This window comes from Poecilia mexicana, unplaced genomic scaffold (assembly GCF_051168715.1).
Source record: "Poecilia mexicana isolate PSO_F unplaced genomic scaffold, ASM5116871v1 scaffold_3, whole genome shotgun sequence".
In the NCBI taxonomy this organism is placed as follows: domain Eukaryota; kingdom Metazoa; phylum Chordata; class Actinopteri; order Cyprinodontiformes; family Poeciliidae; genus Poecilia; species Poecilia mexicana.
In genome coordinates this window covers 17,793,196-17,809,040 of record NW_028263372.1, presented here as the reverse complement: position 1 = coordinate 17,809,040, position 15,845 = coordinate 17,793,196, and the positions used below count along the sequence as shown (strand labels likewise).

Below are 15,845 nucleotides of genomic sequence, written 5' to 3'. Positions count from 1 at the left end.
TTGTCAGCGTTTGAATGTGATGTCTCAACATAAAGTTAAAATCAATCACCTTCTCTCAAGATACAATTATTTACTCTGACAATACCCCAGAATAACTATGTAATATAGAAATAAAGGTTGATAAAACATTTTTTAAAACTTTTGATTACGCTATGCTAGCTTCATCATTTCTGTGAGGAACACTGTTTTAAATTAAATATTTCAGCTGATCCAAGTGGATTTTTTTTATTATAATTATTTTCATGTTCATTGTTTACTAATCAAAAATTAAGGAAATATTCTGTGTCTAATCTTTGTATGAACACAGAAAAAGTCAAAACAGATCTGAAGGTGGTCTGCTTAAACTCCAAATCTGTAAAAATTCTTGTTGAATTTGACATAAAATGACAGAAATAAACCCGTAACACGGCCGTCACGGGTTCAAGTCCTGGCCTGATGACCTTCCCCGTCTCATTACCCACTTTCCTGTCTGACCCCTCTGATATAAAGGCCACTAGAGCCATCCCCCCACCACCACCCCACCTGCTAAAAAAACAAAGAAAAACAAAAAAAGCAGTAGCTTGGACACCTATTTGACTTGCACCCTATTTGGGAATTTAAAAGCTCTCTGTAGCAAATCAGGTCAGGCTGTAAGCTCACAACTGTATTAAATGGTTTATTTACAGAAAGAAACATATTGCTGTCACCAAGGAAAATAAGTTTTTGAACCGTAACATTAGAATTATATTGCACAAAAATGACAACATAATGTACAGACATGATAATATATTGTACGAACAAGATAATTTTACTATACAAATGAAATGACATGTTCTATAAAAGTAATAATTTCATCTAGATGGTGGTGGTTGTTGCTATTGTGCCTGGTGGATGAAATCATTGTTAGTATGCGCACCTAAACGTGAATGTTTACCGAAATCAACATTCGAAAATACCAGCCATCATCAGCAGACAGCGTTCTTGTGTAAAAGCAAAACCTTAAGGACTCTGCATGGCCGATTCAAACTGCTAAATGGTTGTAATGGTTTTGTAGAAGTGGTAAAATACTGATTCACAAGTAGACAGCAACTGCAACCCAACATTCTTACATTAATTTGACTCAGACGGTGAAAGAAAATCAATACCTCAGCTTCTTATCTTAGGTAAATGTTTGAGGGAACGTTTTGAGCAGTTACTGATTCCTTTAATATTCTGAGCTGCAGGCATCAGCAGACAATTTGAACTGACACCAAATACAAAATGTAAAACTACAGTAAAACAAAGGATTTCGCTGGCTTAAAACTTTATGTTAACGTGGAACAGTTGCCTCAGCAATCAGGCTGCAGAATCGCTACTCAACCGATGGGTTGTTGCCGTAGCGTTAACTGAGATGCGTCCATGTTTCTCAGGCCAGGGTTGTTCCTTTTCCTGATGAAATTCCAGGATTTTCATAATCCTGGCGCTAAAAGTGTCTCTAGTGGAGAGACTGTTTTTAGCAAGTGAGGAGAAATCCATCCCCTTCAGCCGTTAATGCTGTTGTGAAGCTTACTCACTTTTTCTACATTAAAGACTTTGGGGAAACTAAAAGTGTTCATTCCTGGTTTCTGTGTTGCCAGTAATTGTGCATAAATCCATTTAATATATTCTCAAGAGGAAGCTAGAGGGAGATAGTATCAGACGCTATTTTTGTACTAAAAGTTTGAATTCCAAATGTGTTTATTTGCATTCAAAATAATTGAAAAGCTTTATTTACAACCCACAAATGATGCATATTTGTAGGTTGTTTTATTGGGTTTTTTTTTACTCTGAAATATGACACTGTTTGACTTTTGACTCTATACGATTGTTCTCACAACATCAGATATGCCAGCATCCAGTCCCACTGTTGTTTCTTTCTGGCCAGTTGGGTCAGCAGCTCTTTAGAGCAGCACTTTGGCAGTAGGCATGATGCTGCAGGCAGCGGAGGGATTTGAACTACCAGTATCCATGTTAGGAGCCTCCACCTCCTGTGCAGCTCTATTTTATATCAGAGGGCCAGTAATAGAGCTAAAACTGTTGACCTCTCCGTTCCTGGGTGCTCATAAGTACTTAAGCAGATAAAGATTATATTCATCACTCAAACATTTTAGTGTGGGTGTCAGAAAAAGGCTTTTACATGATTTTTTTTATTATTATTATTATTTTTGTTTTAATGCTGGGTGATATGAATTTTGCAGGGATGCTGATAGAAGATACAAGTTTTCATTTCCTGCTCCTCTCACACAGATCAACATGAAATCACTCAAGTCTCCCCACACTAGATAAACCCTTAAAGTTACAAAATGAGATTTAAACCTCACATTCTCATCATTTAATGTACAATTATTTAGACATCAGTAATATCAACAATAGCATTTTGTGATGTTTGAGACACCCATCCTACAACGTATTTTCCAATCAGCTCTTTTTTGTACAGATTTTAAGTTTGTTTATATTTGTACTTTGTTTGAGCTCATGATTTACCCCACTCACTGACACACTAAAGCTCTTTTTGTACATCAAACTTCAACGCTCTCTTATTTTCACAATGTTAGTAGACTAAAACGGAGAGATTCATTTTTGCTTCATTTAAAAAAAAAAAAAGTAAATAAAAAGTTCAGAGTTTTGGTCCCCACTTCAGAAATCTGCAGCTTGTGCTCTGTCTGTGTGCTGCTTTGTGAAAGAATCCCAAATTATGAATATCTGAGCTACATCTTTTGTCAGCGTGGTCCACAGTACACAGCTGCATAACTGTGGAAAAAAACTTCCACACATCTGTAAGCTATAAGAAATAACCACAACTTTCTCTTTTTATTGTTACTCTCAACTTTTTTGTTGCATTCCAGCAAGTCCGGCTTCTCGGTTAGAGGGGCGATGCAGAAAGGAATGAATCTGATGACAAAAACCAACAGCACAAATGCAACCCAATTGATTGTGTGTGTGTGTGTGTGTGTGCGTGTGTGTGTGTGCGTGTGTGCGTGTGTGCGTGTGTGCGTGTGTGTGTGTGTGTGCGTGCGTGTGCGTGTGCGTGTGTGTGTGTTTTCTCTCTCTCTCTATTCCACCTAGAGTTCGGAAGACAAGGCAGGAGGGAAGAAGGACCAAGATGAAATGTGAAAATCCGTGGCGACGTGTGTTACATGCATGTGCTGCACTGAAGGTCAGTGCTTCATGCATCTTCCGTGCAGCATTTGGCTGAGCGTAAAGGGGCTACCATTTGCAGGCTTGCCGTGCATGCAAAATTTCAGGTCACTACCACTGGGAGCCAATAATGCCTTTGGCTAAGCAACAAGATGCAAATATATCTATTCAAATCCACACCGCTCCATGCACACCCAAGCTCACACAAACACAATTTCATTTCAGAGCACCGGGCTGCAGAATTAAAATACAATGCATTCATTTCAGTCATGAATAAGTCACCCTCCTGGGGCAGTATTTGATCTGACACAAGTTTGAATTTTTCTTTTTTTCTTCCTCTGCTCACTTTAGTTGTTGACTGGAAGACTTTATCCAATAGATTTCTAATTATTCAAACTTTTGTGCTTACCCTCCATGTTTCTGCTGTAGTTTGGCAGCCTCTCAAGCCCAATGGCAGGCCCCAAGATTACCCGTCTCGCTCAGGCAGCCATAAAGATACTTGCAGACAGGCAGCATCCTCCTCTTTGGGCTGTTGTGCAGATGGGAGGTTAGTCAAAGCTAGGAGATCAATGCCCTCATATGTCACACCCAGAGCTACAGATTTCTGCCCCCGGGGCTCTAAAGACAGAGTTTATACAGTCACCTGGTATTTAATGTGTACAAGATGGTGCGGAGAGGACGGATGACTCTGGGCGCAGTCCAAAAACGAAGAAGAAAAGACAAAAAAAAAAAAAAAAATAGATAGAAACCATCAGTGTCACAGCAGCACCCTTTGGTGTAATTTCAGCCTGCTGAGCTACTGGGGCAACCCAAATATCATTCATCCTGACACTGTCAGTGACACTATACATAGAACAGCAAAATTAGCACAAATGCAGCGCTCGCCATCAGTGTGAAGTATGGTGGCAGCGGGGCGATTATTTACGGCCTGCATTACTTTCTGAGGACCTGAACTCTGACTCACCAGCCGAGCCTGATAATTAATTCCTCACTCCACAGAAATATTATGAAGCTGCTCCACAGAATGACAGATGTACGGCACCGAGCACAATGTCAGCAGGGTGACTGTTCTAAGCTACTTTGACAGGGACCATCCGGAAATGAAGGCCTCATTATTTTTTTTTTTCTATTTTTGAACAAAATTGGGCATTCATGTGAATAAATCGCAACTTTTTTTTTCTTTTTTTTTTACACTCGGCAGCTGATTTACCCCCGAATCCAACTTGTTTGACCATCAGATAACACAGAGAAGAGGCGTTGGGTTTACTTCTGTTGGACAGTTTGTTGTTTTTCCCGTCTGCTCTTTGTTTGTCCCAGCACTCAACTTCCTGTAGATACAAGAGGTAACATGGGGGGTGTGGGGGGACGGTACACTGGCAGTAAGAGATAACTTGCTGCTATTTATAACAGCAGGTACTACTAAGTGATGACGTGAGGGCACATGTTATCAATATTTATGGAGCAAAGATTAAGACAGAGTAATGATGCGTGTGGCCCCAACTGGATCCATTCATGCTTAATAGTTGTCATTATATCGAGGAGGAGGAAAGCACTTACAGAGACTCAAAGTTTTAGTTCATTTTAATGATGATTCCAGAGACCCGACAGGGCCCAAATGTGATTAGCAGATGTAAATGGGGAGAATGTATGAAGACTGCTGTGTTAAAATGACTGTACAATATTTCTTCCATGACAAGAGGAACTTTTTTATTTTTTTTCAGGCTTTCAGGTGTAGATTGTTAGCACGGATCGCAGAAAAGTCGTGGAGCCACCACCAAAGAAAGGTTTTTTTTTTCCTCTCTCTCTGCTGTCCTACATGTCAGAACTGGATAAAGTGCCTTGTAAAATACTAACGTCCAACAAACTTTAGTGTGTTTTGTATATGACGTTTTTATGTGCCAGGCCAACACAAAGTAGGGTATAATTTTGAACACGAAGGAAAATGATACATGGTCATGAACATTTTTTTTTTACAAATGAAAATCTGAGAAATGTGATGTGCCATATTTCTGTTTTAATATTTTTATTCTTTTTTTTTTTTTGCTGTAATTGCAGCTGCAAATCTCTTGTGCATTTTTTTTTTTTTTGTCTATAGAAACAGAAATTTACACCCAGTCTTCTTTTTGAAAACAGCTCCAGCTCAGTCAGATTGGATGGAAAGCATCTGTAAACTGTAATTTCAAGCGTTGCAGCAGATTGTCCGTTGGACTTAGGTCTGGACTTTGATTGGACCATTCAAGCACATGAAAATGCTTTGATCTATACCTCTCTATTGTAGCTCTGGCTGGATACTTAGAGCCATTGTTCTGCTGGAAGCTGAACCTCCACCCCAGTTTCAAGTTTCCACAGCCTCTAACGTTAATTTTTCCAGGATTATCTTTTTATTATTATTGCATCCAGATTCCCCCTATCTCTGACTAGCTTCCCTGTCCCTTCTAAAAAAAAAAGTCCCTTCAGCATTACATTGTCAGTTTGGCAGGCAGTGTCATTTTATACATAGGCCAGTTCAGTTTTGTTAGCGCGCTTTCACAAGTATCACAGAATAGCTGTATTTTACTGAGATTAGATTAATGGTTAAACTCTCTTTCCTATTTCTGTGACTTCTGAAGGCAAATATTTTCGCAGAATTTTATTTAGGGGTATCAGAGTAAAACTATACAAACAGTTTTCTGACTTTTTTGATGTAGCATGTTCCTTCCACTTCACAATTTTGTGTTACTCGGTGGTGGCCGATCATAAACGTTGCAGTTGGAGCAAAAATATGAAAAATTTCAAGAGGTACCAATACTTTTTCAAGACATTGTTAGTGCCGTTCCTATTTATCTGACAAAACATTCTACATCAAAACATTAAAAAAAAAAAGTTATGAAACTGGAATAAAACAAACAAACAAACAAAAAAGGTAAAGTATTTTGGCATCCCATTGGAAGCTACTGCCATGCAAGCCATATGCAGCCCAGGGGATAAAGTGATTGATCTGTGACCTCGTGCTTGGCCATAAGATGATCATTATGGTGAAGAGTGTGGGGGAGGGCATGGATAGTGCAGAAGAGACGAGCATGAGTCAGTAACAAAGTCTGCTACAAAAAAAAAGAAAAAAAGAAGAAAAAGCTGTGGGAGCAGAGGAAGTGCTAACAACATCACAAGTAGGAGCAAGTCAAGTTACCACGTCAGAAAAAAAAAAAAGAAAAAAAACGCAAAAAGGACCGAGAGTAGGATGATGGTAGGAGCCCGAGATGATGGTGACGAGAAACATACATCCTTATCATTTTATCGTGTGAGGTGATGAAGGAGTCCACACTCAGCTGGAATGTGTTACTTCTCTCTTATTTTACGTCTCTGCCTTTTAATGAGTAGTCCCCCACCAGTCTCCCCTGTGTGAAAAGCCTACAAGGAGTGACTTCAAGGATAATAAGCTGTGTGTCATTCTTATGCCCAGCACTTGTTGCAGACAAGGTGGACAGAAATCGTCATATTCTATAACAGGAAGATGATCACAAATATTAAAACGCCGTGCTAATTTTATCTGATTATGCCATCTTGTGTCTTTGAGGTAGAAATGTATTGAAACAAACGTGTGTTTTTGCTCAGAATCACCTACATTTGCCAATAGCTGTATAGCGGGCTCTGTCACTCAAGCTGGTGGAAACAAGTTGAGACAGGTACTGTGAAATAATAATGTAAAGTTAGGTCTTGACCCTTCTCAGTCTACACCTTTAGAAAGAAAAAAAAAAGTGGGTGCCAGTGTGACACATCTGAGAGATTTCTGGTTACCTGGAGCTCTTTGATGATCCGTGGGAGAAAGTCCAAAGATTTCCATTTTGGTGCCATTGTCGCCTGGCAGAAGCAACACCCACATGCAGGTTCCCACGACGCGCCACTCAGTGCTGCGTGATTTCCATAAACTGTGACCAAAGAGTAATTTATATCGCAAGAATGACACTTTTCATACACACGCACAAACTCCACAAAGTTTGGGATGCTGACAAAGAGTCAAGCAAATATCACCTATTACTCATGTTACTTAGTACATTTGGGGCTTCACTTGCAAAGCACAGCGCTTCGTCACTGCATAACAATCAGATGGCTGAGTGTTGGCAGCGCAACTGATGGAATTTTACTGAAAACAGATTTCGCCTTTGAACTTCTACATATTCCTGATCGAAAAGTGTCATCCCTGGTTTTTTAAACGCCGTGGCCACCTCTCTGCAGGGTCGTGGAGTTTGTTTGTTTTTTTGTTTTTTTTTTGAGGGACGTGGATTAACTTTTTGGATTTTTCTCATATTTGTCCGGAGGAAAGAGACAAAAAAAACATACGCAACACTCCCCGCAGTTATCGTCAATGTAAGTATTTGAGAGGCAGAGAGGTGGGGTGGGGTATGGGGGGAGAAGAGGGGAGCTTGTTTTTGAGCAGCAACAAGTTCCTCAAGAACTTGACACGCAGACATAGGGGCGCTATAAATGTGTGTTTGTTTTGCGAAGTCCACCCCGCTGCGCATTGTTCGAGTTGGAAAAGATCTAAATGTCCACTGCGTATGCGTAATAGGCCCGTGGCCCTTCGCCAAAAACTGGGAGATATAGTCTATAACACAAACAGGCGAATAAGTCAGAAGTTTTATGTCCGTCACTGCTCCTCGGTGCGGATTTAAAGCTTTAAAGGCACTAGTCGAGCGATCAGCCCGGGAAAAGAAAAAAGAAAAAAAAACGAAAAAAAAAAAAGAAGAATCCCCTACAGTCTCCCCCATAAAACTTGTGCCGCCGTCGCTCATTTCAATCACGTAAGACCCCTAATGGCGTTGTCCGGGCGAGGGTGTTACGTATATTTCTACAAGCTTTTCTGACAAGCCGGGCGTCTTGTTGTTGTTTGTCTAAACTGTGGAGCCACCAAGGTGTTGCCTCAGAGAGTTTAAGCACGCCGATATTGCAAAGGGTTATTAGATTCATAAGTCAGCGAAGTGGTGGGCGATCTACTGAGCACAGCAGAAGTTCTCATATGATGACTTCAAACAAGACACATTACCTACCAGCATCTGTTGGAGTGAGTGGATATTAAGACACTTCTATCTCCAGGACAGCGTAGGGGAAAAAATGGTGAGTAGCAATGGAAACGCAGCAGCAGCAGATGATGGTGGTGGTGATCAGGGGATGATTACAAGTAAATAGTCGTGCTTGGTGTTTAGTCTGGCAGCGCATTGCTGGAAGGGTTGGACTCGGGGGCTACTTGACAAACTCAGCATCGAGAACCCATGTCTGCTGAGGCTGGTGTTGACAGAGCTTGTGTGAATGAGACTGTGTGGCATTTCTTTGCTCAGGATATGCCGGTTCAGTGAGAAAGGGGTAAGGAAATATTAGATTGGGTCTGCGCGCAATGTGTGGATGTGATCTCGGCTGCGTGTTGGCACCGATGGGGCTTTTTGTTTAATGCATGCATGTATGTTCTTTTTGAGTGCGCCGAGATAAATAAGCAACATGTGCCACTTTACCTGTGACACTCGTCTTATACCAAGAAGGTGATGGGAACGATCGGGGCTCGGTGTCAGTAATTTGGCGCTGAGAGTGGTGCTTTTTTTTTTTTTTTTTTCTTTTTTTTTTTTTTTGCACTGAACTGAACCGGCGTTTGTCATGATAGGTGCTCTAATCTGGAAGGAAATGTCCGACCAATGTGTGATCAAATATTAACAGGACTGGTTTGGCAAGGGGTGGGAAAATACACGTGACAAAGGGAAGCAGCATAGTTTTCTTCTTCTTCGTCTTCTTCTTTTTTTAAAAAAAAAAAAGAGAGAAAAGCAGTTTAAAGTGGGCGCTCAAAGCAAAAAAAAAGTATAGGTCTTTTCTTGGCCCCTCATAGTTACCCTGGCTGTGTTATGCTTTCAGCACGTTGGACAGAGGCACCGGAGTCGTGCATGGACTAAAACGCCGAGTGGACGCCAACTCTCTTTCTCTCTTTTCCCAACCCCCCTTTGCCAAACCTGGGATTGTTTTTTCAACTTTTGGTAAGCTCATTCTCAAGGATCCTTTTGGTCTCTAAATGGGAAAATAAACAGGATTTTAAAGAGAGAGAGAAGCAAAAATAAATAAATATATATATAAATAAATAAATAGAAAAACAAGGGAGAAAAGAAAGAAGCGCTTGCTATTTTTTTAAATAAACAACAAAGATCATAACTGTATTTTTTTTTTGTAGCGCACTGTCAAAGTTGAAATGTTAGGGGCGTCTAGTCTTTTGCACAGCACATTCTCGGTACCTATAAGCCCCCCCACACTGCGTTAAACTTTGGGACATGCAAGTCTTGGTCGCGGAGATCTAACCACGCACATAGTGGTTGTCAGCCCCTTGTAAAGGTAAGAGCACAATCCATTGTTTTCATGTCAATCTTTATCTATTTTCTCATTATTCCTGTCGTCTTTGCGGGCTTCATCTCAAATTAAACTCCGACTTTAAAAAAAAAGAAGAAAGAAAAGAAAGAAACTACAGCATGCAGCCTTTCGCATTGGCTTGGATGTGTTAGTAATTGTGGACATTCAGTGACCGAAATAACTCCGAAATAAGACTCGATCCAGGTGACTAAATAACCAAACAAATTAATTAATTAATAATCTCTTCTTATTCTTCTCTCTACAATTGAACATTTCTTTAAAAAAAAACAAAGAAAAGAAAAAAGAAAACGATCGGTGCCTGCAGGGGTGGAGGAAAAGAAAGAAAAAAAGGTGGTGGTGTGCGTGTACTTAAACTGGGACTGCTTTTCGTGCAGAAAGGGAGCTTTTCGAAGCGTTTCTGGAGTTCCCGAACACTGCCTGCTGCAACATTATTTGCGTAATCGTTGCGTTGTGCCTAATCATGCTCCCAATATGGGACTTAAGACGCTGCAGTGATCCTTCCAGCACGAAGTGGAGTCAAGACGCAGGTGCATTTCATTCTAACATCCATCTGCGCTTATGTTTTTGTTGTTTTGGTCTGCTGCATTCATGTTTTGCCTTCATATCAAATCCTCTGGATTTTGTTATCAACCAAAAATAGCCCTACTCTTTACCCCCCCAGCTATCCCCCCCCCCCCCTTCCTTTCCCTCCATCGCCCCCCCCCCTCCAGTCATCGCCATCAAATCACTTGTGTTTTTACTACGACCGCTCCACGGTTTCATTCATAAGGTGCTTTTCACTTCACCTGCTACCCTATCCCCCTCTCTCTTTTTGTCCGCACAGAGCCCCGTGTCGACCTGACGAACGCTGTTTGCTCCGATGAGTGATATTAAAAACAAAAAATTAAAAGAAGCTAGAGTGGGGGGTGAAAAATGAGGAGATGTAGAGATAAAATGATGAGGGGGAAATGAACGATTAAATTACTCTCCGTTGCCTTTCACGAGCGCAACCTGCGAGGTTTCCCTCTTTTTACTGCACAGATACAATTTGCCGCGTTATTGCGATTAATATATATATATATATATTTTTTTTTTCTTTATTTTATTTTTTTGCCTGTGTGAAAATTACAATAAAGATGGGCGTGGTCAGAGAGGATCCGCTGACAGATGTTATGGCTGAATGTGATGCTGAGCGATAAGACGGCTTGACGTGGAATTGTTCAGGAAGCGGACGTTTTCTTTCTTTTCCTCTTGTTTCCTCTTTTATTTCCTTTAAAATCACTTCGCAAGACTATTAAAAATCAGATGCACATTTTCATTTTAAAAAAGAGCTTCGGGGCTTTTCTTCCTCCTCCCAGCCCCCCTTCCTCTCTCTCTCCCTCTCTCTCTCTCTCTCCCTCTCTCTCTCCCCTTCTTGGACGACTTGTAGCCTTAAAAATCGTCTTGCACAGAATCTGTGGATATTGCCTATTTCCCCCCCCCCTCCCCTTCCCTCCACTACCACTCTTCACATCTCTCCCTCTTTCTCGCTCCCTATCTCTTTCTCAGTCATCTTTTTTTTCCTTTTTCTTTTTCTTTTTTTCATTTGCTCAAAGATTTAAGATTTCTGATCCAAGACGAAGCAATTGCATGGCAAAAACAACAGAAAGAGGAGGAGAACCCTCCCCCCGCCTCCCCCATCATCTCCTCCTAACGCCCTACGGTAGTCCTGTTTTAATCAAGACTCCTCGTTCCAGGATGCGTCCTCATATAAATATGAGCGCGTCCAGTAAATTCCTAATTGCATTTAAAATATGGGTGTTTTCCGTCGGCGTTTTCGGTATATTTTTTTTCTTTTCTTTTCTTTCCATTTCTTTTTTACCCAGCAATGCAATTAGCGCGAGCAGATCGGTTTCTGCACACTGACGCCTTTTAGACACTGAAACCAAAAATAGATCATATTACTTATGAGGCTGCCCGACACTCATAAAGGCACTCGTTTAATCAAGACGCGTCGCAGGCTTCAGATTACAACAAAATCAGGTCTTAAAACTGTGGCACTTTAAATAAATCTTCGGCCTTTTTTATTATTATTATTATTGTTACTATTATTATTCACCGATGCATCATGTTTTATTAATATTAACATTGCATCGGATTTCTCGGCCTTGTTTTTGAATCTAATATTTCCCCAGCATATTTCCCAGTCATGTAGCAGTATTTTTATTTTAATTTTTCTCTCTCACCCCCCTCCTCCTCCTATTTCAACTGAGACGTGGGATTATGGTGTGGGCGTGGGCGTGTTGGGTGGAGGAGGAGGGATGAGCGGAGGCGGGTAAGGAGGGGTCTGTGGGGTGGCACGACACACTTTGTATGTATGAAGGTTTTTTTATAGCACTTTTCTGCAATGTACGTCAGCGGATCAGTCCATAAATGGGGCTGCGTGCGCTTGTGTGCGGGCGTGCTCCCGCTTGCGCTCGCGCCTGTGTGCGTGCGTCTCCGCGTGTGTTATCTTTACCGAGAATCTCCCCTCTCTCTCTCTCCCTCTCTCTCTTTCTCTCTGCCTCTCTCTCTGTGCACTCTCAGCTCTGCAGAGTTGGGGTGGGCGTCAATAACAAACCTGATGGTAGGTTTCATTGCAAAATAATAATAATAATAATAATAATAATAATAATAATAAAAAGGAATAAATCAGAATAAAATCTCTCGGTAGGCCTGCATAGAAATGCGCGCAAAGAAAAATGTTATATGTTAAATTATTTTTTAAGGTAATGTTTTTCCATCAATTTTTTTTTATGTTAAAAATATGGGCCTTGTTTTGTGATCAAGTCGGCGCAAAAATGTTGATTTGAATTTAGATGTGATTCTCACATTTTGATCAAACTTGGAACGTGACTGCCCACGTTGCCGCAACGTTTTCATTCATGAAATGCCAGTCCTTTAATCCGGGCTGATGTCTCATGCAAATAATAAATAGGATATTGATTATTTTGGGCGGAAATCTCAGCTCACGGCTTAGCGGACGTCACGATATATTTAGAGCTAAAATTAATCATCTTGATCGTTATGGAAATGTAGGCAGCACCGCCCGCCGCGCCGCCGCGCCGCCACCGCGGTGCTTCTGCTTTAGTCACGGCACCATCATCTTCATCATCACCAGCACCTCCGTCCAATTAACAGACTTGCTCAAACAAGTTCTGGCAAGGAGGCGAAGCTCTGCACCTTATTTTGCATCTTTAATTATCGTCATTTAGTGGCGTGATTGTGGGTTTCACGTCGACAAAAAAAAAAGAAAAGAAAAGAAAAGAAAAATACACGATTAGTTATTAATACACAGTGGAGTGATAGTTAAGATATTTAGCTTCGGAGCACTGCGGGACAACAAGGATTCACGATGTGGTGTGTATGCGCGTGTGTGTGGGTGTGTGTGAGAGAGAGGGAGAGAGAGAGAGAGAGAGAGAGAGACCTGCATGATGCCAGTAAACCATTCACGTGTGTCTCCCAGCAGGTGACCATGCAGCACTGGATTCAAGCAACTCCTGCAAAACATAAAAGTATGAAAGTTCATTCAGATTCATTTAAAACCCAAAAAAGAAAGCAAGGCAGACAAGTTCAAATTGCAACACATCCTTGATTTACCAGCAGATTTGAATATCAAACCATATTTGTGCTCATAACAGACACTTCAACACTTCCAAGAGACTAGTATGGTACGATTTGTGAGTTTTCATTCATAGAAACCTTGTTGGACGTTGAGAAGGGACAGACAGGGTTTAACAGGATAGAAGTAATGTATCCCCTGCATGATGGTGTGTGTGTGTGTGTGTGTTTCTGAGGTGGGGTATATCTGAGGCTTAGAAAACTAGTCTGCTGTGGCTGCCTCATGATTACATTAAAGGTTATTGTCATCACAGGAGGGATGACATTAGCTCCTGACTTCAGCATCCGTTTAAAGGACCCAGTTGACTGGGTTTGTCAAGCTCCCTCATAGTCTTCTCCAGCTTCTGCTCTCAACTCGTTTGACGTCACTCGGCCTCTTACAAAATGTTTCCCTAGTTGACGTGTTTGCTCCTTGAGCAGGAATGCAATTCCACTTTGATCAAAATACCCTCGTCGCCTCCCTTTATCCCCAGCGAAAATGACATTTCACAAAATGTCATTTCGCCTGTGTAACACGGCTCTTTCCCCCGCTCCCCCCTCTTGCACAAGGAGGCATAATTCTACTTGTTAAGTGGAGCTTTCGGTGGTGTGGACCTGTCAGCTTCAAGCTGCCATTGGCAAGAGGAGCCTTGAAAGGTTGTACAGGCGTGTGGCGTTGTCAGCTCTTGTGATAGGTTATTTTGCTGCATGGTATGAAGTCAGAATCCAGCTCCTAAGACCCGCAAAGACAGAAGACCCCATTCAAAAAAAAAAAAAAAAAACGGAGTGCTGAGAGATTCTGTATCTCAAGAAGTCCAACATCTCATATCAAGCAGAAGAATGTAGTTGATTTCCTTATTATAGATTTCTATGTGACCGGTGAAAAAGAGGCTCATTGTTCCTTGTTTTCATTCAGAAATCCCAGACTGAACCTTCTCATGATGAACCACCTTCAGTAGTGCTGTAGTTGCAAAAAAAGAAAAAAAAAAAAACGTAAGAGAGACCATGTTGTTGTTTTTGCTCCTCTAATGAGATGCCAAGTGATTTATTTATGAATTGCTTGTTTGGAACAGCCCCCTTGTGCGGAGTGCATTTTTCTCTTTTCTGTAAAACCCTCTTTGGAGTCATGTCGCTCAGTGATTGCTGATGCAACTCTTTGTCATCCAGAGTTTGCCCTCATCTCCTGTGTGCCTTCGGGGAGGGCTATATCTATCCTGGCATGTCCCCGGGTGTGTTGGAGGTGGGAGTGACTCATTAAGCAGGTGTGAGCATCCACTCCCATACTGCCGCATGCCAAACAAGAGCTCCATGCAGGGAAAAATCATGATGGCAATACAGCAAAGCGCATCACAATTAATCTTTGCACCAGACTGGGGCCAAGCCAGGGGGATAACTAGCTATCCCTCCAGTATGCTCTCTCTCTCTCTTGTGTTCATCTGAGGTGGAATTTCCAAGTGTTCATCACCACCATTGAACAACCGGGCCTCCACTGACATCTTCATTTGGATCCAGTTGATGAAGATGGTGAATTGTTCCCAGTCTGTTTCATATGTGGGCGAAGTATTAAGGAACCAGAGCTGTTCTAAAGCTTTGTTTAGGTTACATTTGGTTAGAATAACCTACTCTGCCTGCTGAAGAGCATCAGCCAGAGTTTCTTTGAGATATTGCTCTCCTAAAGACCAAAAAATAAAAAATAAGACGAATTTACTGTGTGGTTTTCATATTTTAATGTAGCAGGATATGACTAATGGGAACACTATTGAGAATTCTGAGAAACGTTAGTTGGTTAAGGAGGCATAAAAACCTCCAAAACCATTAAGAAATAGTCTAACTCTTCACCCAGCCCTCTCACTGTGTGCAGATGCCAACATAAAAATGCTTATTTTAACCATCTGGATATCTAATTTTACTCAAATAGGGCATCTTTAAATGGCACGTAGTGTATCACGACTGGAGACGCGCTGTTACGCAAAACCCCCACAAAAATATGCCTCCTCCGTAGACTGTCTAAAAAAATAAAAATAAAAAAACCGACCAAGAAAAAAAATATATACGGAAGAGGAGAGGCTTCGGTGTTGCTTTGTAATCTACCCAGACATTATGGCGTGGACCCAGGCTGCACGGTTTGAGGACAAACAAAAGCGCGTAATGCACGCTGGAAGCGCATTAACAGCTTCGGCTGTGGGCTGTTTAGACAGCAGTTCTGCGGCGACCAGTCAGCCAGCGGCAGGTCACATGTTGCAGCGTCATTGTGTAGTAAAGTTACAGTAGTTTCAAAGAGGCTCCTCATTTCAGCTCCAGAGGTCTCCTCATCCCCGTTGCTGCTGCAGTTGCTGCCGCTGCCTCTGCTGCGTCTTCGGCATGCGACAACTTCGCTTTCAGACGATCTCCGCAAACGAGCCGCGCAGCCATGGGAGTGCATTACCTCAGCCGTGCAATTTCCACCATCAATAATTTAATCTATTTGCTCCAAAGCTGAAGAGATATCCCGAAGCTTCTTCTTTCTTTTTCTTTTTCTTTTTTTTTCCCCCTGTCGGGAGAGTTGCAGAGAGGAAAACACCTCTGAAGCAATTTACTGAGGGAGTTGTCCAAAACATCCCAGATGACACCACAATCCTGTTGAATGGTCTGTTTTACGACTGGGCAGTAAAAGGTAGGCTGAGGGTTTTGTGGGGGTGGGGGGGGGAGTTGTTCTTTTTGTTTTGCTTTACCAGAATGAGTTTGAACTACTTTGA

At 41.6% G+C, this 15,845-nt stretch overlaps 1 protein-coding gene across 2 annotated transcripts in view; it reads left to right on the top strand.

Annotated features, from left to right (window-relative positions):
• Positions 1 to 15,845, top strand: part of bdnf (brain derived neurotrophic factor) — a 41,728-nt gene that overhangs the window by 19,981 nt on the left and 5,902 nt on the right. Inside the window, exon 2 of one of the 2 annotated variants that reach the window (XM_088004251.1) lies at positions 3,064 to 3,154. In XM_088004251.1, coding sequence (XP_087860377.1) covers positions 3,101 to 3,154 — 54 coding nt within the window. In that variant the 5' untranslated portion in view covers positions 3,064 to 3,100. Of the gene's footprint in view, positions 1 to 3,063; positions 3,155 to 13,286; positions 15,764 to 15,845 lie in introns of those variants that run through there. The other variant, XM_014998839.2, reaches the window with a different exon arrangement.